Source organism: Micrasema longulum, unplaced genomic scaffold (assembly GCF_059751315.1).
Source record: "Micrasema longulum isolate JH-2025_06_02 unplaced genomic scaffold, ASM5975131v1 h1tg002195l, whole genome shotgun sequence".
Lineage (NCBI taxonomy): Eukaryota > Metazoa > Arthropoda > Insecta > Trichoptera > Brachycentridae > Micrasema > Micrasema longulum.
In genome coordinates this window covers 155,353-181,356 of record NW_028279359.1, presented here as the reverse complement: position 1 = coordinate 181,356, position 26,004 = coordinate 155,353, and the positions used below count along the sequence as shown (strand labels likewise).

At 36.4% G+C, this 26,004-nt stretch overlaps 1 protein-coding gene across 3 annotated transcripts; it reads left to right on the top strand.

Moving 5' to 3' along the window:
- The first annotated feature begins 1,154 nt into the window (after positions 1-1,154).
- On the top strand, positions 1,155-20,521 carry Saf-B (Scaffold attachment factor B). Of its 3 annotated transcripts, none has more exons than XM_088239595.1 (14): positions 1,155-1,288; positions 1,627-2,091; positions 3,024-3,051; positions 3,514-3,625; positions 5,070-5,107; positions 6,931-7,155; positions 8,827-8,960; positions 9,868-9,990; positions 10,522-10,605; positions 11,285-11,556; positions 14,328-14,569; positions 15,975-16,071; positions 17,879-18,018; positions 18,190-20,521. In XM_088239595.1, exons 1-14 carry the CDS (start codon positions 1,166-1,168, stop codon positions 18,453-18,455), a joined length of 2,349 nt encoding a protein of 782 aa, XP_088095721.1. In that variant the 5' UTR covers positions 1,155-1,165; the 3' UTR covers positions 18,456-20,521. The 3 variants fall into 3 exon arrangements, with proteins under 3 accessions (XP_088095721.1, XP_088095720.1, XP_088095722.1); XM_088239594.1 differs by having other exon boundaries at positions 11,282-11,556; XM_088239596.1 differs by lacking the exons at positions 1,155-1,288; positions 1,627-2,091; positions 3,514-3,625 and having other exon boundaries at positions 3,026-3,051; positions 11,282-11,556.
- The last annotated feature ends 5,483 nt before the right edge of the window (positions 20,522-26,004 follow it).

The window sequence follows — 26,004 nt, the reverse complement described above, 5'->3', positions numbered from 1 at the left end:
CTTGTCTACAAGCATTTCGAAAAACGTTAAATATTGTTTGAAAAATAAGTACCCATATAAAAATTTGTGATTCATTTAATGTATCATGTTATAGCGTGCTAAATACTCACACACTTAATTATTGTTAAAAAATGTGTTACTCTCTTAGAGTATATACTTTAAAATTACTCCCACCTCAACATAGACTTTATCAGTGAGGCAAGTAATTGAAAATATAAATAATTAAGTAAATACAATAAGCATTTTTAAGAACATTTTTTTTAATTATGAGAATAGTAAGAATTATAACATTACGTAATACTAGAAAGACGAATTTTAATTTTTTTAAGCGGAAATTTTCATAATTTAGACTATTTATAAAATAAAATACATTTTTCAAAGTCAAATAAAAATCTTGATTTAATTTCCTAATACGGGAAAACATTTTTGACAAGGGCAAATTGCAAAGCTTATAACCTGTCACTGGCTGGCTTAAGTGGCCACTTTACACACTGTGTAACATTTATCATTTTGTCTATGTTTAAACATCTATATTTCTTCAACTTGTCTATTTTTTATATTTGTGACGTAAAAGAGCTAAAACTTTTATCATGTCGGTGAGATTCATTCGACTGAATCGTTTCACCTATTTTAATATAGGCAATTTTTGAAAACATTAAAAAAAAATACATATGCCTTTTTTTTATTTTAAGTTACAGTGTGTAAAGTGGCCTCTTAAACCAGCCAATGACAGGTGTTAAGACTTTCGTATTCCCTTCTTAAAAAAAATTTCCCCCTGTTGCAATAAATTTACGATGATTTTATATTTTTCAAATAAATTTACAGCCTATCTTCACACATTTGAACTTACTCATAATATTATTGTCTAATAAAAATTTCCGACTTTTTTTGCAAAATATGAACATTGCTAGACGGTCCCCGTGATATTTGGATAAGATGTTTGTTTTACGCATAGGGGGTTCCGGTTTCGATTCCCGGTGAAATCTCGAAATGAAATGTGATTTAAAAAGTAAATTAATAAACATAAAAAATGTAATTTAAATCAAAGTACAAACTCGAAAAGTTCTTTTTAGTCAGAAGAAATATAATAAAAATGAAACCATAAACAATAGAAAATGGACGTTGATTTTTTAAGTATTATTTTATTCAGATTTTATTAACAAACATGGCTGACACCGAAGGACGCAAGTTGAGCGATTTAAGGGTTATAGATTTACGCACAGAATTGGAGAAACGTAATTTAGATAAAAGCGGCGTCAAAGTTGTTCTATACGACAAATTAGTTAAGGTAAATCTTCTTATAAACTAAGAATTGTCAATTTCTCGTCCGAGTGAAACCACACATCGATTTGTTTCCGCCATTAATCTAGAATCTGTTAAGCCGCCCAGTTCCTCATTATTTTATAAAATTGATATAAGTTTGCCGTGTGTACAAATCTATTAATAGCTATTTCTTGATTTCGTGTTTTATTTTAATATTTCGACACGAGTATTACTTCATTTTTATTTCTGGTGCGCCGTTGCAAATCCACAGTCCAATTTCATTTTACACGTGTATGGTCGCGTGGAAGTTAACGCGTTCTATTAATATTGTATTTGTCATAATTTCTCTATTTTTCGTGACAGGCTTTAAAAGAAGAAGGTCATGACCCCGAGACATATCTATTCGAACCTTTAAATTGCACGGAAAAAAAGTCTCCAGTGAAAAGGACATCGCGCTCCGGGAGCAACGCGGAGGGAGAGATGGACGATTCTCTCGAAGATGTCAACGTGGACGAGATGGTGGTGAAAGATGAGGTGGCGGATGAAGATATGGACGCCGAGGTGGAGAAGGGCGGCGCGGAGAACGGGGACGCCGCGCGGGAGGACGGGGGGCCCGCGGCGGAGCACGAGCAGCCGGCTGGCGGGGACAAAGGACGCCCCGAGGAGGCAGAGGAGCCGCCGGCCAAGAGGGCGCGCAGCAAGTCTCCCGTCCCAGCCCCCGCGCCTGCCGAGGAGCCCTCCCCTGCCAAGAACTCTGAGATAAGCAGAATGGACACTGAGGACTCCATCAACCTGGACATAGGAGAGGATGAGCTGCTCAATGAAGAGGTGACTACTCTCTTATTACCGTAAAATCTAGTAGTTTTCTGACAAACTTATTTCTTAACGAGGAAGTTCAGCCCTGCAGGAAATTTGATGTTTTCTTAAGCGCGGTAAAAATTAGAGCATTCAATTGAACAGCGAATATTCATTAAAGTTTATGGAATGAATAAAAAATATTTGAATAAAACAAACTACTTTGAACGACGTCACTAGTTCATATGAATCAACCGATGATAAAAGAGTTGTGAAAGATTTTCGGTTTTAGAAGAGAACTTGAGATGTCATCATCATCATTCTCCTTTCCGCACCTTACGGTGTGTAGGGCACTGCAATTGGTACACCAACCGCGGCGTAATCTCGACCATTTTTGTCACATGAAGGTAAAATGATCAGTGAAAGTGATCAGGACTATGAGTATTCTAGTGTAGAAACACCCTTTTTACATAAATATCTCGTGTCAACCATGTCGGAAATCGAACCCGAGACCTCTCGTATGGTAAGCAAACGCACTGACCACTACACCACGAGGCCGTTGATGTCACACACTGTGCAATTTTGGTAATTCAAAACATCAAAATATAGCAGTGATAATACAATACACAAAAATAAAAACATTTTTGAGAAGAGAATATGGAAGTCTAGGCTTTTACAGGGCTTACGACCTGTCATTGGCTGGTTTAAGTGGCCACTTTACACACTGTGTAACATTTATCATTTTATCTATGTTTAAACATCTATATTTCTTGAACTTGTCTATTTTTTTTATTTTTGTGAAGTAAAAGAGCTAAAACTTTTATCATGTGGGTGAGATTCATTCGACTGAATCGTTTCACCTACTATAATATAGGAAAGGACTGAAAACATTTAATTGTTTTTTATATATTTCTTTTTTTTATGCAGAATGTTTGTTTGATCCTCCTTTTTTGTTTTCTTTTCAGGGAGAAGGACGACCCAAGGCCAGTAAAGGTAAGATATATTAGGATTCTTCCGATTTTGTGCAGATAATGCTATATGGGTTGGAAGTCTTAAGCCGGGTCGCTATAGGTGGGGCTTAAATATTGCGAGTGCGTGTGTGTGTGCTCAAACTGAAACAGTGATACGGCCGGAACGTGAGAGTACAGCAAGACCTCAAGAGAGCGGACGCCTTCGAGAACTTCGGTGGCCAACTGCGCTGCGGCATTCACCCGTGTCTACGCCGGCCTCCGCATCCGCAAGAGTCTGCGGCAGAAGATCGGATCATCGCGGGACAGTGACTAAACCGATACTCTCCCCACCTTTAGTCCACCCGCAGCGCTATTTAGTAAAGAAGTTATATGTTTGATAATGTAAATCCAGCTTTCAGATAATGTAATGTAGTGAGGGAGAGAAGAGGCTCGACGGCAGGTTGACACGTCTGGCGAGCATGATCATCATATTGTGTTGGTGTAGATGGCGGAGCTCAGGAGGACGGGACGACGGAAGGGGCGGCGCCCGGACAAGAAGACTCGGCGCAGCAAGACACGGAGAGCCGCAAGAGCTCGCCGGCCGTCACCAGTGCTAGGTTGGTCCCCTTATCCCCGGTGGCGCGGGTATGTGGCTACAAAGTTTTGCACCTCGTCAAGACAGAAGACGACGCCCTTCGCCCTCAAGCCTCCGCACCCGGGTGCAAAACTTTGTAGCTAAAAATTTTTTACGACATTCATTCCACTGTACAACAAAGAATAACATTTGAAACTTTGCAAATAAATATAATTTATAAATCCTCCCCCCCGAGTGTTTCCGAGTCCGACTGTTGACGTTGCGGAGTACTCGGGATGTGTACAGACCACCATCGCCGGCTCAGGGCTGGGTAATGCAGGATTTTGTTTCTTGGGTGAGATTCGCGTGATGTGCGTTTCCTGGCAGCGGAGGAAGCCGAGGGTGAGAAATCCCGAGGATCTTGCCTTCTCGTTTATACACAAGCCAGAACCGGCAAACACTTCCTCGCACAATGAACAAATCCGCAGTTTGCTTTATGGATTTCAAACTATTTGGTACTCCACCCCTGTCTATTGGAGTCTATCGCCGATTAGCAAACACCCAAAATACTTTCTTTTTATCGAGGACTCGTCGCTGACCATGTTTACGATCCGGATAGCACAATGGGAATGAGAACGAATCGCCACGCAGATTATTTTCATCTTGATACTACAACCAGAAGTCGCCGCTACAGCAGCATAAGGTGAGAAGTAAAAAGTGGATCAATTAAAAGAGTTCTCGAAGACTTGAAAAAAATTTGGATATTTCATCCACGAGGAACGAATGAGCACGGTTAACCAAGTGCTGGCAACATTCTGCAAGATGCGGAGAATACTACTGATGCAATTCGTGTTGATATAATATGTGGAATGTACATATATAGTAAGGCAGCATACGAGGCCGAGACGCTCCAGGGTATATTGAGAGCCCACTGAAGGTAACATAATCACAATTTCCACCGAAGAAACAAAAGTTGATTGCTGTTGCCCAGTACTGAACAGTTTTCATTGTTTTTTTTTGCTCTACGAGGATCGTATGATGGTACCTGACTTAAATTTATTTTTAATAAAACCTTTTTTAATTTTTGTCCAAGGTTTTTCCAGTTTTGGATCCAAGTATTTATGATCAGTTGTAAGCAATCACGGCACTCTTCTTTCAAAAAGCTTTCTTGTATCCAAAAGATTTTTGGGCATTTCTCGCATTTATCGAATTGAGAGATTTACAATCTCACGCACTTTCAATCTTCTTTCATTTGTAATTCTGGTGACATTTTAATAATCTGGATTTACAACCTCATTAAATTCGGCTATCTAATATTCTCCATATACTTAGTCTTTCAATTTCTTTATTTAGTCGCTGTTTACTAGTTTTTTTTTTTTTTTAAAGAATACAAAACCTTTTTCATACATCAAGTAGTTATTATACGATCCTCGTATTTCGTAACCTGTGGTATTTTTCTAAATAATAATCTTGTGAAACATTTTCAGCGGAGCCACTGATGGGGACAAAGGAAATAAGGAAAAAGGTATTTATGACATTATTATGTCTAATAGAGGTAAAAAAATGTAACTGCTGTTTTAAAACAGTTACCTTTCCAAAACACTTAAAACTGTTTCACAAAATAAATTAAATCGTTTAAAAAAAAAACAAAAACTAAATCACCAAGCTCATAAGTAAATAAAAAAATACATTTCTCTTAGTGCAAAAAATTCAATGCCCCGCCGCACTCCGTACCGCGCTTCTCCCTAACTTCAAATCTTTATCCGTAATACCTACCTACTCATATTGTTATCTCCTAAGGAACAAGTACATACACATATACGCATGAAATCTCCCTGGCCCATATTCACTCCGCCCCTCACCTGCGCAGTCCCATGACCTTGTGCATCCTTATTCTGTATCTTAAAATGCAAAATTTTAAACAGCACGATGTCGTTAGTCATTACCGTTATACAAATAATACCAAAAACTGAAGGTGTTTCCGCAACGGAGAAGCAAATTAAACTGAAACTGTCATAACCAGACTTAAAAGATATTTTAAAAGAACGGGAAAACTTCACCATATTAAATAAACTGTGAGCCTACACCATTTAAAAACAACTGCGTGTCAAAGAAACCGGTTAAAAATATTACTTGGGTGTTAATTTTTACATTTTGAATCCATCCATCCCAACCCCATACAATATTATCGGAATTTACACACAATAATGAGGCACTTAAGCGCATAATTGTTTTAAAACGCCGACTCTGCCGTTTGTATAAAAGGAATGCTAAGTTTACACTTAGTGGCCCAATTTTAGTGTTAGCTTGCATAAACAACGTAAGTAAAAAAGCCCGCCTAATTTACTCGTGAATCAAATAATTAGCGCTGACAATTTCTTGTATAAATTTACAATATTAATAATTTAAAGTGGGTAATTCATTAAAAATGTTAAATGAATAATTAAGTACATATAATACGCATATAATCCAAATGAAAACATAATTACAGGCATAAATTAAATGATATTTTGTGAATTTAAAGGTCTCTTTTAGCATTTAATAAAAATTTTAAGCTATAATATATTAATGTCATTCCTTAAAATGAGGTTCCTATAAAATACAATAAATAATAATTTAAAAAATTAAAAAACCTCGTAGAAAATTAGTAATTTTTAGAAAATATTCATAACATAATATTTAATGCGATAATGGAAATGGGAAGCCAAAAATTTTTTTATATACTTAAATTGAGATTTTTTTTGGGGGGGGGGGGGGGGGATGCCCACTGCACTTAACCGTTATTTTTTAAACATCTTTACGAAACAGCTTAATTTGTGAAACGGTAATTGTCATTTTTATAAAAAAACCGAAATGCCCCTCTCTAATGGCTAATATTTATATATTTATTATTCATATAATACACTATACTGTTATCTAACATACTGGAAGCTCTATCATCCCCAATTCCTCCTCAATCCAATGAAGGGTGGTTTCAGATTGAAATAAATTGTCAAGCCCAGCACAGGCTGCCTGCCAATATAAATAATAATTGTATTTTTATGTATGTTCAATACTATTAAATTGAGTTTTTCTGGGATACTGTGCCCTCAGCCGCGATTACAAACGCCATCTTCATCGGTACATATTGAGACAGTATACTTGTCTCTTATTACGGAACATTATTTTTATTCTAATAATTTTATTCTGAATTTATTTCTCCCCAGATTTCTTCATAAAATAAATAATTTCTCCTTTTTCCTTTTGAATTACCAAAATAAATAACCAAATAAAAATAATAAATTCCCAAAATAAATAAAGTGTCTGTCGAATTCCCAAAATAAATAACCGGACACGGTTGGTCCCCAGATTCCAAGAAGTCGGGCAGCTGGTCGAGCCGCAACCTGTGGGTGAGCGGATTGTCGGGGGCCACGCGGGCCAAGGACCTGAAGATGCTGTGCTCGGTGCACGGGAAGGTGGTAGGAGCCAAGGTCGTCACCAACGCCAGTATGCCGGGCTCGCGTTGCTACGGCTACGTCACCATGGTTAGCTCGCAAGACGCCGATGCCTGCATCAAGTACATCCATCGTACGGGTAGGTTACCATCACTCATTCAACATGCAGGTCCATGCGTTCCCGAGTTCATTAGATGACCACATTAAGAACGTTAACTTAATGTACACGGGCTAGGGGCCTGAGGGCCGGGAAAGCACCGACCGCTAAGTCATCCTCGATAGTTCTTTAAGGGGTTTACCAACTGGTCGTGTCGGTACAGAGAGGCCAGCACAATCAGGGCAGTCCACGGACGCAACCAGCAGCGAAGCGAAAAACCGAGCGGGCGTCAAGAGCGAACTGATTTATTATTGCAAATTGCATAGGTTATAAATCGTACTGGATTCCCTGTCCGTCGCCGATGGCACGCAACTCGTCTGCTTAAAATTGTAAATTTTATTTTAATCATCGCTTAAGTTAACTAGAGGTATATTCTCCGTTTAAAGCACATTTTAAAATGGCGTTGCCTGCATTATCGTTATTACAGCTCTGCTCAAATTTTATATTGTTTAAAACTGTTAATAATGGAAATAATTAGGCGAGAATCCAAGATTTTATATTAAATCTACATTATTCCCCAGGAAGGGCTGCTGAGTCTATACGACATCCGTAACAGTGGGAATGTGGATGTTACAACAAATGCATAGATTTTTGAAGTCAGGGATTTTCGCGAATGTGTTGCCAGACGAATGTCTCCATTAACTAGTCGAAAGGTTGATAGAGGATTATTTCAATGGTGAAATCAGTTGGTTGCAAATATCATTTAAATCAGGTAGCTAATTTTAATTTACATTTCGTTAATCAGGATTTACAAGGAGATATATAATATGTGTGAAAATATTGAGCAGTATGTTTATTTAGGTTTAACAATAGATTGTAATTTTAAATGGGATGCAAATATAAGAAAATTGTGTAAGCGATTAAGAGCAATAAGTAATAGAATGTATATATAAAAATATTATGCCCCTGTTAATACTTAACAAATTATTTATTTATCTCTCTCTGAATCAATTATACAATACGCTTTAACTTCCTGGGGATTATCAAGTGAAACTAATAATATTTTATTCAAACTTTGCAAAATTCTATGATCAAATTGCTACTACATAAAGATGTATACCGCCAGAGACACAATATTTCAATATCATTGATGTTTAAATCTGTAAATAAATTATCAGTTAGGGCTCTACTTTGGTACGACTTAATTTGTCAGCTTGCGTCGCACTCCGAGTATAAACACAAGTTGGTACATGATTACAATACCAGGTTTACTAGTGTGGCTGTACTAGAGCTAGCTGTTCCTAGATATTGCAATAAATATGGCAAAAGGACACTGCAATACAGTATACCTAAAATATTTAACATGTTACCAAACTAATTTAAAATACTGAATGAAATAAAGGAGTGAGACGTATGCTCAAATCATGGTTAAATGAAAAAAGTTTTTTGTATTAGTGATAGTTTTTAATTTTCGATAACGTAATGAAATATGGTATATGTAATGTTTTTCAAGAAAAATTATTAGAATAATCTAAGCAATTTATAAGACCCTGCTGACGATTTGTATGTATACAACTCAGCAGGACTTTAATTGAAGACTATTATGTAAATAATTTTTAATAAATAAATTTTAAAAAATAATAATAAATCGTGTATGTGTTGTTAGCAATTAGTCGTGTGCGGATCGGGAATGATGATGAATGTAAATTTCAGAACTGCACGGGCGCATGATATCGGTGGAGAAGGCCAAGTCGGAGCTGGGCGCCGGGGGCTGGGGGAGTTCCGGGGGCACCACAGGGGGGGGTGGGGCCCGAACCGCGCGCACCAAGCGCCGCCCGGACAATGAGGTAAACTATTCGTATTTGAGCTTTTTCAGATGTCATTATCCTGAGGCTATTGCCGAGTTCCTCTCTTCGCGGATTCTCTGCATTTTTCTGCAGAGGTCCCGAGGGTGAAAGGTAACGTAGGATGAGGACGACCAAGAAAGACATGCATGATCAGACAAATGAAAATCTCACAATCCGAGGTCTAGGTCGAAGTGAAATGGATTGTCTCATTCCCCCAAACCAATATTGAATCAACTGCTCCACAAATGTATAACTTATGTTATGTTTTTGTTCTTTCATTGTGCGTTTTGTAATATAGTTGTACATAAATTAATTATAAACACAAATATGTTTCAAACTGTCTGATTATTTTGTTAATTATCTCTGTTTATTAAGTCTTCTTTGTTTATTCTCAAATGTAAAAATATTAAAAAAAAGTATATTGTTAAGTGTCCTCGGTATGGGTACCCCAGTGAGGTCACATTATTTTTATTATTAATCTTAGTAAATAATTGAATAAAAATATGAATAAATAAATAAATATAAAACAAGATGTATGAATTGCGGAAGGAGCTAGAAATATATCAGATAGAACCGTGTGGTGTTCTATCGACTACTTATTTCCATGGGGAAATGATGTGATGGTAGAAGAAGTAGGAATGATAGATTCTACCGAATTATTTCGCCTACTGTGAAACACTAAAGATACTTTTAATTTTTGTACTTCTTAGACCAATTTGTATGGTAAACAGTATTTTAAGTATGTCGAAATATTTGTAGAAGTGCTGATAAAAATTCTACCCTTTTTAATTGCGTCAGAACAATTGACACGCCAAAATTTGTTGCTGTAAAGTGACAATTTACTTTCCAAAATCACATGTTTGTGCGTAAACATATATATTCAGCTTCGTGATGTGATCCGTTCCAGGATGGCGACGTCAAGCCGAAGGAGGAAGAAAAGACTGAGGGATCAGGTGGGGAGGCCCGAGACAAGGGAGCGGAGGAGGGGGCGGAGCGCAAAGGGGGCTCACAGGAGACTCGCAGAAAGATTGTAAGTCTACCGACATTCCTTACTCTATGCATCATGATCATTTAAAAACATTTTAATAAAAATGAACTACTTTAGAACTACGTCACTAGTTTTTGTGAATCAGCCAATATAAGAGAGTTGTGAAAGATTTCCGGTTTACGGTAAGACAACAGGGCAATCGGCAGAACTGACAGAATTAAAGAAGAGGAAGAGAACTTCTGATGTCACATGCGAAGTAATTTCAGAAATACAAAACTTAAAAAAAATCATTGTGCTGATAATACGATATATAAAAATTAAAAAAAATATTTTTGGCTTAGTTTATTAACAAATATAATTTTTTTAAAAACCACTGAACTTCCTCATTAGTTTAGCACATTATACCTACTGTTAAAGCCCGTTATTTAGAACTACGTAATGTTGTCAACTCCTTCTGAATAGGACATGTATGCGCAATGCACATGACACACATGCGCAAAACTGCAATCGCAGCATTGTGATGGCAATATATACAAACGGAACCTGTACTCAGTATGTGTTAATCATTTGCAGAGGGAACGTTCAGGAAGAAGAGAAAGATCTCCACACCGCAAGCCTCCGTCACCCCGAGATGTCCTCTCCTTTTCAAAGATCAGGGTAATTATGATTTCATTTCATTTCATTTTTATTTAACTAAAAAAAAAATATTTATTTCAAAAACACAAATAATCATTATTTCAATAAAGACTTAAGATTAAAAGTTCTCCACGTTGAAATAAAATATTAAAATTAGACAACTTGGAAATCTTGGAAATTTAAAAAGCGATTTATAATAAGAAAAAACCAATAAATAAATAACCGAATAAGCGTATTCATCTCACATTACCATCCTTTCAAGACAAAAAGACTTGATTTCTTAGTTCATTGGCAGCATACTAATAAAATAATATAGGATAGAATTCACTAGTTGAGTATACCCCGATAAAGAAGCTTGTATAGCTTTTAACCCGTTGGTAGAAAAAAAAAATGTGGTTAACAACAAAGTTGTCTTTAAAATTATGACTAAAAATTACAAATTTCTCCTACGAAAAAGTTGGTATATTGATAGAAACTAACTTTAGACTCTTGAGCCGTCAGTTTTCAGTGCGGATTACAAATTTCTCCGTCGTAAACTACGTGAAAAAAAAAAAAAGAAAAACTGGGTTTTTATGTGACTTCAAAAATTATATGTAAATCGCGGGGACATATTTCGGGGTTTCACTGTATTAAAATCCACCAATTTGTAAATATCAACTCTGTGACCGACTGATCCCGGACATGTCAATGTGCGCAGAAGGAGCGCGAGGTGCAGCGCGAGCGCGAGCGGATGCGGCGCGCGCGCTCGGAGGAGCGGCGGCGGCGCGCGGCGGAGCAGGCGCTGCGCGAGCAGGAGCGGCGCCAGCGTGCGGAGAAGCAGCGCCTGGCCGTGGAGCGGGAGAAGCTGCGGCTGGAGCGCGAACGCATCGAGCGCGAGAAGAGCGAGCTGCACCGCATCGAGCGCGAGCGCCAGAAGCTGGAGCGGGAGAAGCTGGAGTTCGAGAGGCAGGAGCTCAAGAGGGCGCAAATCAAGTACAGTTAAACTTTACACTGACAAATGATTTATTATCAAATTATAATACCTTCGATGAAACGAGCCCATTGCAGGTGTAAACAGAGTTCCGGTTTAGAGGGTACAAATCATCATTGTACCGGGCTCAACTTTCACTAGAGGGTGCTGTATTAACCGTTGAAATTTAATCTGTGCTAAATGACACATTGAAATTTACTTATTTCTCTTTCGTATTTTGAATGTATATTTTTTTAATATATATTTATTTAATCTATATTTATTTATTTAACTTTTTGTACATAATGTTATTTGTACATTGGCGGGCTTATTGCCAAATGGCAATTTTTTCCGACCAACCAATATACAGGTGTTCTTTAAACCTTGTCACATCCGAAACCACGATGATCAGTATGAGCAAGAAGACATATTGGCACATTAAAATAATTTTTTAGAACGAATAAAATTTTAAAAAATTAAACATAAAAAAAGCAAATGGTTGCTTACTTCTGCAGGGGTGAATCGAGGCGGGGTAAGGGGGGAGTCTGACACTGCACCGCGCTCCCCTCACTTCTCCCCTGCAGAAGTAAGCAACCATTTGTTTTTTTTAATATTTTATTTTTAAAAAAATTCTTTGATCTAAATATTTTTTTAAATATGCTATTATGTCTTCTTGCCCATACTGATCATCGTGGTTTCGGATGTGACAGGGTTTAAAGAACACTATTATATTTGGACCCCTGTAGCCTTACGTGTCATGTACAAGGCTAAGGTATTAGGAAAAAATAGTTTTTGTTTGTCTTGGAAATGGGATGTTCGATCACTGATTTTGGTTTATTACCTTTTAAGTCCAATCACCATTGTTGCAGAGTCCAAGGACAATGGCGCGTGATAACTACTTTTATCGATAGTGTGGATATCCACATATATATGTATGCTAAGGATATTCCATCTTTCCTGCACTCTGCTTCAAGATTATGGCGTAAACTGAAAAATGGGCACTGAAATAACAGATGTTCGATACTCTGCGAAGAAATATCATCGCATGGACAATATGCAGCATTCCTTAATTTAAACCTATATACGTAACTTCTCATAGCTCCGCGTCCGTGTATTTTAAATAGGCTTTTAAGAAAAAAAGGATCACCTAAGAACGATTAAAAATTTAAATGAATTTAAGCAAAAATAATGTCGTTTTTAATGTGTACCGTGGGGTACATACCGATAACCCACCTCATAACTTGAAGACGATGGTTCGGTAGTGTATTGTGATCGCTCGGGAGACTTTATATTCAATTATACCATCATGGTGCAGGTATGACGTCCTCAACTTCCCATTGTAATCGCAGCCCAGGTGTGTACGAGGGGCGTTCAATATATTCTCGGTATGGGTATGAAGGAAAAGACTCCGATTAATAATTTTCTTTTTATTCTTCAATATAGTCACCCTTAATATCTATGCACTTCTTACTTCCAGCAATCAATTTATTTAAACCCTCATCAAAATATGATTCTGGTTTGTTATCAAAATGTTCATTATCGCCGCTTTTAACGAGTCATCGTCATCAAATTGTTTCCCACGAATGTCTTTCTTTAGATTTGGAAACAGAAAAAATTACTCGGTGCCAGGTCTGGTCTATACGGTGGGTGATTGATTTCTGCGAAACCACATTCACGAACTGCAGCCTTTGCAACTTGTCGTGAAGGAGCTGAATCCCCCTGGCCAGTTTTCTCCGCCTTTTCTCTTTGATCGCCTCCCTCAATTGATGAAGGATGCTAGAGTAGTATTCTCTGGTGATATTGATGCCCTTTTTCTAGTAATCTATCAGCGAAATTCCCTGGGAATCCCAGAAAACTGTCACCATGACCTTCCCTGCGGATCAGTCACCTTGAACTTCTTTGGGTGCTCTGTACTTTTTCGGTGCCACTGCATCCCGCTTACTCTCAGTATCAAGTGATGAACCCAGGTTTCATCCCCAGTAATGATTTTTTTAATAGTTTATTTAGAATTTTCACCACATAGCTCCAAAAACCCTTTGAAACTTTGTACGCGGTGAGATTTTTGGAGTGGCGTTAGGAATCTCGGCACCCATCTTGCACTGACTTTTGACATGTGTAGGCGGTCGTGTAAAATAGAAACAATGGCACCAGTGGATAGGCTAGTAATCTGGGCTATTTTTTTCATCTTAATTCTGGCATCCTCCAATATTAAATTTTCTCCACATTTTCTTCATTACTGGCATCGATTGGCCGACCCGATCGCTCGTCGTCTTCTATGCTCTTTCTGCCCCTCTTAAATTCACCGGACCACTTTTGAACTGTCGGTAATGAAGGAGCAGACTCCCCGTAAAATTCTGACATCTCTTTGTAGATGGTTTTCTGATTTTTTTACAACGGCACGGTACTCGAGTTTGCGAAATGCCTCATCTTGCTTGTGTTTCGGGGACAGCTACTCAATAACTAATGATCCGTTTGTTATGAAACTCAGTACTTATACTCTTAATGAGTGCAATATAAGGAGGTAATTAACTATTCATTCATAGTTGCACTCCTTCATATCAATACCGAGAATATATTGAACGCCCCTCGTATTTTAATCACTCACCAACCAGTTTTGGTGGGGATTTTATAAATTTAAAAACTCATAGCGCTTATAATACGATACATAAAAAAAAAAATATCAACGAATAAAAAAACCACCCAACTTCCTCATTGGTAATACATTACGGTCTGAAGCTTCTGCTGCAGAGGAATAAGTAAATTTGTATCTGATGCATGGAATGCTTTCGGTCAGGTTGGAAGAGGAGCGGCGTGCTAAGCGCAGCTACGCGTACGGCGCGACGTCGCCCACGTGGGCCAAGGGGGGCGGCTACGAGGGGGGTAGGGGCGCTGGCAGCAAGGGACGCGGAGGCTTCGCGGGCCCCGCCTCCTTCGCGGAGCCGACCACTGCACCGCCCGCGCCCTCTTACGACCGCCCCGCGCCCCCCGCCGACAAGGCCCGCGACAGGAGAAGCGACTATCGCCACCCCACCACAGGTAATTTATTGTGTATTGTTAAAATAAGAAATAATCACATTAACTTTGTCCAAATGCACGAAGACGAGCACGAAATTCAAGACTGAAAGATAATATTAAAAATCAATGACCGGCTATAAGCCCTGTTAATGCCTAGACTTCCATATTCGCTTCTCAAAAATGATAATTTCTGTTGTTACATCTTTCGAATCCTTTCTCTTTTGAATTCGTATTTTTGTTATTGGCGCTGTTGTTATTGACATTGTAATTGACACTATTGTTATTAATATTGTTTTTGATGCTATTATTATTGACACTACTATATATTTAAATTGCTAATGACATTATTGCTATTGGCACTGTTGTTACTGTCACCGTAATTGATATTATTTGTCATTAACATTATTGTTATCAAATTATTTATTTTAAATGTCACCATTGTTATTGTAATTGATACTATTGTTATTGGCACTATTGCTATTGACATTGACACTATTGTTATTAACATTGTCATAGATGTATTATTATTAACATTGTTATTGATGCTATTATTATTGACAATATTGTTATTAAAATTGCTAATGAAATAATTGTTATTGAAATTATTGATATTGGCACTGATGTTATTGTCATTGTAATTGGTTATTAACATTATTGTTATCATATTAAAAAAATAATAAAAATTTCACTATTGTTATTGACATTTTATCAATTTATACTATTTCAATTATTGATAATAAAAGTCTATAACGAAGTTAGCAATAAATATAATTTAGTTGATAAATGTTGATAATTAGAAAGTAACGGTTTTTGAAAGGGATGAAAGTATAGCTAAATGTGAGATCAGTGTGGAGATATTTTGAATCAGGTAGAAGAATTTGTGTATCTGAGAAGTATGTTTACTAGGAATGAAAAGACTGGGAAAGATATTAAAGGAGGACAAGTGCCAGGAACAGGTTTGTCGCAGGAGGAAGAACAAGTAGTTTACAACGGAGTTCTGGTGCCTACCCTTATGTATGGGAGCGAAATATGGAATAGAAAAAACTATGATTAAAGTCAAAATGCGATCTCTCCGGTGAATGTGGGGTAAAACGATGTACGAAAGGTGCACAAATGTCGTGATCCATGCACTATGTAAGGCTGAGACTAGCATTATTGATGTTGGTTTGAACATGTAAAGCGAATAGACAGTGAAAAAATAGCTAAAAATATTTACTATGCGAATGTTGATGGATGCAGAAATGGAAGAAGACCGAGAAAATCATGGTACAATCAAACACTCGAAGGCAGACACGAGCATGATAAGATGTATGAATGTAGGGGTAGCGAGATCTGAATTACATAACGTTCTATCCTCTCTGCCTACGGCTGTATGTTATTTTGTCTGTCTGCCACTATTGTTATTAAAGTAAATGGATGTTTGCAGGCGGCAGTAGCAGCTCGAGTATGAAGTATCAGAGCAACGGGAACTCTTACGACTCCCGCCAGCCCCTCCCGCCCGGCACCCGCCCCCGCGAACAGAGGTACCCCATTTAACTCATTTTATAAATTCGAAAGCCCCCCCCTCTCACCCGAATCCCCTTTTAGAGGTCTTGTGGTTTTCAGATACACATTGCAAAAACAAATTATAAACTTTATTTGACAATTCATTGTTTATTATTATTCTTTGTTTACAAAAGATTCGCATTATTTGGAATTTACATTTATTGCTTTTAATGACCCTTTCACCGTCAGTGCGCCTCAGTACATATAGTCAATTTGTCTGTCACCCTCAATCCTATTTTACCAATTCTGATAGTGATAGGGTATGTTAGTTCATTAGCATTATTATATATTTTTTACCTAAGTATGTCAAGTATTAAAATTCTAGAGTTATTATATAGAATAATGTATAAAACAACCGTGTAATACGAGTATGTATAGATATATTGTTATTATATTATTTCATAATTTTGTAATAGAACACTGTTATTTATTATATAAATAAAACACGAGTGATACTTTAATCCACAAATTTGGAATATCCAGTGACCGGTTTCATCGCTTTCGCGACATCTTCGAGACTGGTATCTTTATTAAAAAGTTAAATGTATTTATACAGAACAGAGGTAAGGATACATAATTCAAAGTTATATGTAAGTAAATTAAATAAAGTTATTTTTATCTTAAGGATCATTATCAACAAATTTTCTATGGGTTAACTAATGAATTGATATAATGCTATTTTAATGAGTTTAAGTATTTTATTTTATTTTTGGTGTTTGGTGGTATTTTTGGTGGATTAAAGTATCACTCGTGTTTTATTTATATAATAAATTACAATGAACTTCCATCAAGAATTTTCACTTACAAACTTAAATGTTTTAGATAACGCGAACACTGTTATGTTAATTGTATTTATGTTTATAAAAGGCATTTGTGCCGTGTACACTCTAATAAATAAATAAATAAGCTAGATAGATGTCTTTGAAACAGGCAAAATAATATGAAAAGGTTGGTCTGCAAGAAAATACAATCAAATTACTATATTAATTTTGAAGCAATCAACTTAAAGATGCTTCGATCTAATTAAATTTAAACTGTAACATTCACCATTCTGCCTGTTTAAACATCCACATTTCCTCAACTCCTCCATCTGTTGACTTTTGTGAAGTAAAAGAGCTGAAACCTTTATCATGTGGGTCCAATTTTTTATACTTCTTTTACCAGGTATTTGATTCAATGTTTTGAGTATGTCCAAACACTTGCAGACTGGCTGGATTTTCTCCCCAGGGAGTTGTTCATATTTAAATTTTTGCAATGTTACACGGTGTGTAAAGTGGCCACTCAAATCAGCCAATGACAGATTATAAGGTCTGGAAATGCCTAGACTCCAATATTCCCCTCTCAAAAATGTTTTCTCTCTGTTGCAAAAAAGTTAAAGATGAACAACTCCCTAGAGAGAAAATCCAGTCAGTCTGCAAGCATTTGGACATACTCAAAACATTGCTTAGATCTATTTTAATGAAAGTAGTTGATGTAGTTGTTGGCTTACTTTAAATTTTCTGAAACAAATCTGGTCCATTTTTGAACCCATTTGAGACTACGCGTTGACATCAGCATTGCTCAGGAAATGCTTCCGTGGATTTAGATTGAATCTGGTTTTCTCCAGCCTGAGACTGTGGCCTCGAAGACGAGCATCTTGTTTAAGCCCGAACATGGCATCCAAATATGGGCAATGTTTATATATTATGTATATTACCATAAAAACATTTTGATGTTTTTTAAATTTGTGTTTGGCCCATCTAGATTTTAAAATGTCTGTATATCAATTTTCTTTATCTGTTACAGCAGTCGCCTGGAGGGCGGAGGAGGGGGCGGGGGCGGCTCGCGTGGGGAGCGCTACGGGGGCGCGGAAAGCAGCGCTCGCGGAACGCGGGGCTCTCCCAAGCGCGACCACCGCTACGTAGACTCGGCGCCGCCCACCAAGGGTAAGTCTTTTAAATATATCATCGGGTCTCCCGTAATACTGGTCCACAATGATTCTGTAACATGACCTGTTCTTATATAATTTAGATTGCTGATCTCGAATTTGCCATCAGAATTTGTAATCACCATGCCTCATTTTGTTCTGAATCTCATTCCGGGATCATTGTTCACAGGTGACTATGACAGGTCGGGCAATACGTGGCACGGCAGCAGCTCGGGGGCGTCCAAAGGCGGCTTCCCCTCGGCGCCCCCGTCGTGGAGCAAGGCGGGCGAGGGAGGCTGGGGCGCGAGCAGCGGCGGTGGGGGCGGCGGCGAGCGCGGCGCGTACGCTAGCACGGGCTACGGCAGCGTGGTCCGCTATCCGCTGCACCAACCCGCGCCCCCCGGCGCCGCACCCTCTTCCTACCCCTCCCAGAGGGACTACCGGGGGAAGTACTAGGCCCGCCGGTCGAGCGGACATCAAACTTCAACTTTTCGAGATAATAAATAGCTTGCAAATGTCAATACACTGGAACCTCTGCACGGGGGGTGCGTTCCACACAGTACAGAGGAAAAAAGCATTCTAAAAAAGAACTGTGGATTGGTTTCCTTGTAATCAAAAATCAATTGAACGTGGTTTTGCAGAAAGCAGCTAGTCCACAATTAAAAAATATATATATATTAATGTTATCGGGTGCTGTAAGGTCAATTCTATGTTCCGCTGAAAATACCCAGGCCGCTTTCATACAAAAAATTGTTATCACCCTCTGAAAAAGTGTTGATCACAAAAATGGCATTTCTTAATTTTCAGAAAACACACAGCCCTAGAGAAACCTCATGGTGTAGCTGTGATTGGAAGATTAATGCCTTTAGAAATAGATTAGAACTAGAGTTCTCTTAAATAAATTAAAGTGGACAAATATACAGTGGAACTTGGTTATTACGAGGAAGATGGGACCACTTGAATTTGCTCGTTATAAGCGTTACTCGTTATACCAGAGAAAGGTTTTTTTTTTAATACAATCGCTATTGGACATTGTCACTAAGTAAACAAATCCATATATAATTCATACAGAATTTTTTTACAGGGGTTAAATTTTAACTGATCTGGTCTAGAACTCATTTGATATCACCCACTTGTAATGTTTATTGTGTATTGAAATAAGCCTAGAACATTTAAAAAATCTAAAAAAACCCCGAAACAAGCATGTCATTCATAAACTAGAAAAGCAGCTGTAAATTGTAACAATGTGCTGAACCGGCACTTACTAAGTTCACAAAGCTTAGACTTTTTTTAAAACCATGTGTGTTCGTTTTTCAATATTGTCGGCAAAAAATTCAATTAGGTACTTTGACACTTACATATCTATTATAAACATAACGTTCGGCAATATTTATCCTTTACGTTAGCTGACCGTTTAGATTTTATTACTTAGATTCTTATTTCGAGAATGATGTTTTTAACAATTGAAGATTTTGTATAATTTTTGACAGTATTTTTGTTCGGTATGTCCGAGAAGTAGCTAGCTAACAGTGAATAATTGTATGGAGAAAACCAACCATCAACTAAAATGTCAACTAACGTTTCCTCCTTACATCCGAGATCTCGCTATTTCCGTGATCGTTATATCCCAGTTCGACTGTATAAGTATTTTAATTTTATAAATTCATCAATTTTAAAGTACCAGCCAGACTTTAAAAATCATTAAAACTGGTCAAATACATGATATAAAAAAAAATTGTATAAAAAAAAACGAATGTAAAGGTAAAAACCATTCCAACTCTTGTGTAGATTTGATTATTCACTCTTTTCTCAAAAGTGCTATTATCTCAGTATCACTTTTCTATGGCTGGCTGCTTTCTGCATGACTACTTTCAATCAGAAATTATTTACCCTATTATACTTATTGTTTTTTCTTAAATATAAGACGACATCAAAATACTTTGAATTGTAACAAAGATTAATCACTATCATATTTATTAGTCCAATATCGCGGATGAATCATTTGTTAAAATGTTCAGGAGAGACAAATAATCTTGTGTTTTTTAAAAAATTTTAAATTAAAAGTTTATTTTGTGTTGTTGATTTACATTAGAAAATCTATATTTACTGTCGTATGCGTCTATACGAAGTTAATTGCCACAGTTAAACAGGCAGTTACGTATGGCTTATTTGCGGTATTGCCTTTACCTAAATCGAGTATGTCTCATCCGCATATTGGCTTTAGGGATGTATGCAGATTTATTTGCAGTACTGAATTTAATCTAATATAAGCAGCCTATTGGTCAATTTTGATATTCAAATATACCAGCCAACGTGGCTTGTCCCATTCAATTGAAAACGCCAAAAAAATACATTTAATTTTTTTAGCTCATACGCAGTATCGAACTTACACAGACGATATGCCAAGTAAGTAAAAGAGCGATGTAGGACATTTGAATAACCTAATACTATAACCCTATTACTATCATTACGCATTGTTAAATTATTGTTAAAAAAAAAATATTTCAAAACCGTGTAAAAAAAAAAAACATGTAAAAAGAGGTTCCAATGTTTGCTATTTTTTGAAGGGTACTCTACAAAAACGGGCTCATTGCGTTTTGTTAATGCCTGTTTTTCTCCTGAATGAGTTCATTAAAATGGAATATTAAAAACTGACAAAATGTGGGTCTGATAAATTGTAGGCAAAAATATGGGACCCCAGTGACCACTGCTAGAAAAACAGTAAAAATGTATTTTTCATCAATGAGGACGTTCAGTGGTTTTGTATGACATCACAAGTTTTCTCTGGCGAGTTCCGCTTCTGGTGGGTCGGCTTCCTGTAAACCGGAAATATATCACAACACTATCATTGGTTGATTCGGAAGAACTAGTGACGTTTAACCTCTACAGTAGTAAGATATTATTGACATTTTAAAATGACTGTAACTCGGTCGGTGAAATCAATATTTTAAAAAGGATTTATTTTTCTTTGTCGAATCGTCCATAGATGTCAAAAGTAATGAAATTTTAGACAGTATCTGGGTTTTATAAAGAAATAAGTACTCGGTCCCAACCGTAGGGCCATATGTTTTTTGAGCAGGATTTTTTACGTTTTCAAGAAACCTCGTTTGTACATGTGAATGTTCTAATTTTTACCGCGCGTAAGAAAACATTTTTTATATCCCATTTCCCATAGCACTGAACCTTGTTGATATACAACTGATTTTGAACTGAAAACCCATATTTATTAAATATGAACAGAGTGTCCCACAAAGAAAGCTTTTATTTTTACATTTGTAAATGAGCCCGTTTTTGCTACAGTACAGTGCCATTTTTACCTCAAGTAATATTTGGAGTGGCGTAAACTAAAAAAGGGTTTGGGGAAACTCGGTGACATATGAACGGTAGTGGCCCTATACTCTAACGCAACTTACAAAACCCACACTTGTGATCAAATATCTACTAATTTGCTCGGTATAAAAAGCCTCTAGAGCGGGTTTCGTACCTCTGCAGCCAAAATCTATCTAATGGAGAAATGAGAATGGAGGGCTTTTTTTTTCATATATATTTTAAGGTCTTACAAATAATGACTGTTTAAGAAGTTTAGAATTATTATCTTCTTTAGATAACCAAATTGATGAGAATATTTTGTCTAGCTAATTTTGACTACTATACATTTTCTCGCAGATGAGGATGGAATGCTACTTATGATCGTATTTTTACAATTCAACTTTTCCTTTATATTTGTACATATGACATTGTTTTACCTGTTGTCCTTTGTCTCCTTCGGCTTTAATAACCGAACAGTATTGAAATTCAAGTCGTCTTTTATGTTCCTTAGTCATTGGATTCTGAAAATCCATTTATGTATTATTCTAATAATATACTTTACTTAAATTTGACTTTCCTCGCAAGTAGCGATGGTCCGGGTAAGTTAACGGATGTTATTCTTCGCTTCTTTGAACTTATTTCTACATTCCACTTCGTCTGCAACATTTTTCATTTCTGTTATTTGATCCTAATAATTCCATTATTTTAAGTTAAAACATTGTAATGTAATAAATTAATAGTTAAAAAGCTAGACAATGTTGTATAGCACTACAAACGTTGTATATACAGCGCAGTATGTTCTCTCTGCCGCATCATGTTGATTGATAATATATGGAGGGTTCTTGTGTATAAAATTTACAATAATATTTATAATGAAGGAAAATGTGACGAGTGGATACACGCATAGTTTGGATTACTTTTTGTAAGTATTTTAAAACATGCGACGAAATGTAAGGACTGAAATGTTTGTCTGAAAGCGAAAAAAAAAAAAATCATAGAGCATTTTGTTCACTCCCTAGAGAGTTATTAAGATAAAAGTTTACCGTAACAGAGGAAAGTCTAGGCATTTACGGGGCTTATGACTTCTTATTGTCTGGTTTATATTCCCTTCTTAAAAATGTTTTCCCCCTCTGTTGCAGTAAATTTCAGCAAATCATAACTCAGCCTGTGTAATTAATTTTATAGGATTATTTTTTGTAAATGACGATCGCATCGCCGTAGTAGTTAAATTTCTTCCCACAGCATTGAGCGGAAAGGGACAACCGTTCATTTAAATCATAAGTTAAATTATTAGGCACTTTTAATGCCTGTTCCAATAATGAGAAAATCTTCGCACTACATAATTTGTTAAGCTGCCTTATGCTAATGTTCGCAATACAACGGTGAGATAAAATCAAATTACTTACTGAAAGAATGCAGCAGTTAAATCGAGAGGTTTTCCATTTTATCCGCAATTCACCGGATGACACTACTAGAGTGCTCGTTGAACCCACTGAACGAGGTTTAAATTCTAGCACTGTCACTTACGGATCACCTCTGGTCAGTACGGATGTTGGTATGCGAGTCATCCGAGTAGTTCCGCTCGCTGTTTATACCATCAGTCCAATCCTAGTCACGCACTGGGAGTGACGAGACTAATCTAGAAGCTCCAGCACTCCAAATTACTAATTTAGAGTGGTGAAGCTACATATATATGTCTTTTGTATTATAATTATTTTAATCTTTGTTCATAAAAAATGTGCTAATAAAACATAAAGTTTTCTAGATTTATGGAAATTAGTTTAATAAAGTTTTTTTTTTTTTAATAAACCTGTTTATTCAAAATTTTGGCATTTTATTTATAAATATTATCTTCAGTCTTGTGTGTTTAATCTTATTAATAAAGGGTTTATAAGGAGTAAAACTATAAAACAAACTACATAAACATGTTTAAAGATTATATTCCATTTCATAAATAATAATTATAAAATATTATATTCTACATAATTTTTTATCTACATACATATTAATAATCATATTTGGATAGGTTCATAAAAAAGATGATATTATTATGTGATAAAATAAAATATTAAATTTGACAATGTAAATTATGTCTCAAAAACCCACTAAAGTTATGGTAAAAGAACCAATAATTAAATTGTATGTATTTAAAAAAAAAAGTTAAAATGCAGGTGTTTTGTATAAATTTCAGTACAAAATCTGACTTAGATAAAAAAATGTTATGACGAAAAATAGTACCACTCTCATTTAGATACTATTTTCGGTCATATACGTATAAAAGCTATAGAACTAACGAGCAGTACGATGTTTAATTCGCTCGAGGTTCCACGATCAACATTCGCATGTAACTCTGGAAGTTTAAAGTGTACAGCTGATGACCTTACATTACTATTCTAATTGTGCACGAGATTTAGCAAAAAGTTAACAAAGAACAAAACATTAGTACGAGAGCCTTTAAATTTGAATAATTAAAAATCAAAGAATTAAAAGTTGATAAAAAAACACAGTTATATAAACTATATTCATAAATTGAACAAAACTATTAATAAATTAATAAAACAAGATCTATAGTGTACTTTTTGTAAATCTATCTTCAACATATAACTCGAATTACAATATTCTTCTACACTCTTTAAAGAAAATGTTTTCAAAAGCTGGAAGCTTTTTATGGCGATAAATGCCAATTTATTAAAACTCTCACTGACAATCGTAAGACGATCAGAGAGGAATGATGGGTAAATAATGGGTAATAATAAGTGAAACCGTAAAACTACCTTAATTATACGTATATTATCTTAAACGACAGTAATTCAGTCCCAGTTTATTCACAATATGGATCCGAGACCCAAACAAAATGGAATGAATAACACGCATACATTCATTCTTAATTTTAAGAACACATCGAGAAATAACTATTTATATTTTATGGCTTCAATGTTTAAGGCTTCGTCTGAAAATTCTCAATTAACGTGAATTTCCCAACATTGTCTCAGTGCAGAAATGTTCTTTTTCACCGTTGACTCTGATCACAGTTTCTCAATAAAGACAGTGAGAATCTAATAATGGACATGGTTTAGATTATCATTAATAATGCATGCTTATGGCTTACTCTTTGGTCGACGACGAAAGTATATAACTGTACCTCAGAGGCAGACGGATGCAAATCCAAACGTCAAATGTTCAACCAAAGCCTAAAAAATCCACTTTCTCCAAGTGATTTCTAATAATTTATAGTATTCATTTGTATTTTCAGTATCTTAATACATTGGTTCATTCATTATAAGACTTACATTTCTTCAAAATCAATGGACATGATCATAAACTGGATACGAAAATCGAAATGTCATTTCATCAAATTTTGGATTTGCATCCGTCTGCCTCTGAGGTACAGATATATAATGTTATGTTAGTACCACTTTTAATCTAGATTTATTTTTTCAAAATCTAAATATCCGAGGATAGACTCAGAAAGTAGGTAATAAAAATATGAGGTAAACTTTAGACTGTAGGAACTATTTGTAGCTTTACGTGGAGACCCAAAAAAATTTTTTTTTAACCAACAGATGGATTTTAAATACAAATGCCAGAAGTCTATGGCGGCTTTCTTCAGCCAAACTGTCGAGGAATGGACTAGGTGTGCAGAAATGCCTCACCCCGAAGTAAGTAAATTTAGAGTGGACTGTATTTGAAGGGAAGGTTGCGCAACTCCGCTAACACGCTGTTGTGTTACGGCGTGACGTGGTGCTGGCGCTTTGTTGAAGAAGCTGACGGTCAAGGTGGACGCTTGCAGGGTAATGTCAGTCGAGTACTAGCGATTTAAAGTTTGACAGCCACCGAAATGCGTGATTATTGTTGCGTGGAGCTGCGCTGGGAATCAATGGAAAGTGGGACGGGTATGGATAGATGGAGAATAATTTTACTACGAACAAAACAATAGGCTTATTTTAAATTTGAATTATTCTTGGTAAAGTTGATTATATTATCGGAAGCATTTCTGGAAGATTCATTTCAAAAGGGCCTTCAGCAGTTCCGTCATGGCCTTTTCAATGTCGGGAATAGTGTCATAGCGTTCTATTAGCAGTTTTTAATTTTGGGAAGAGCAAGAAGTTGCATAGTGTTAAATCCGGAGAGTAAGGCAGATGTGGACAGACAGGAACCTTTTTTTCGGCCAAAAACACGCGGATTAGAAGCTAGGTTTCGTGCCAAATTTTGCACTTATCTCATTTGCAAATTATCGGTTAAAATTCTTGATGCCATGATGAGCAACACACGATAAACACAACCTCACTCTTTCCGTTCCGGAAGCCGACTGACAAGTCACAACTAGTTCAAACTTGACACTTGACTATCTCAACGGATCAATTGGACTTATCACTTCAAATGGACGTAGCTCAGCAGTTACTGCTATAAAGTCATTCACCATATTTTTTCATCAGAGAATGTATAGTTAATATCTCGCATAACGTGTTGTGTCGTGGTGTATGGTTGGTGTTACGTCCCGGGTTTAATTCCTAATGAAATGTCGACATTATTTTTTTTTTTCAATAAGGCGTTTATATACGGCAATATTTCGTAGTCTGCAAAGGACATGTAGCAAAGCACCGTGAGGTGCAAATAAGAGAATGGTAAAAATATTTATGTTGGGTCCATGTAATGTTGCAAATCCGTAGTCAACCTTTCAAGAAAGATTTTTCCT

Bases quoted from the DNA above. Each gene is read 5' to 3' on its own strand.
- Saf-B (XM_088239594.1), top strand. From the start codon at position 1,166: ATGGCTGACACCGAAGGACGCAAGTTGAGCGATTTAAGGGTTATAGAT. The intron at 5,108-6,930 runs GTATTTATGACA...GTTGGTCCCCAG, and splicing joins CAAAGGAAATAAGGAAAAAG to ATTCCAAGAAGTCGGGCAGC. The intron at 18,019-18,189 runs GTAAGTCTTTTA...CATTGTTCACAG, and splicing joins CTCGGCGCCGCCCACCAAGG to GTGACTATGACAGGTCGGGC.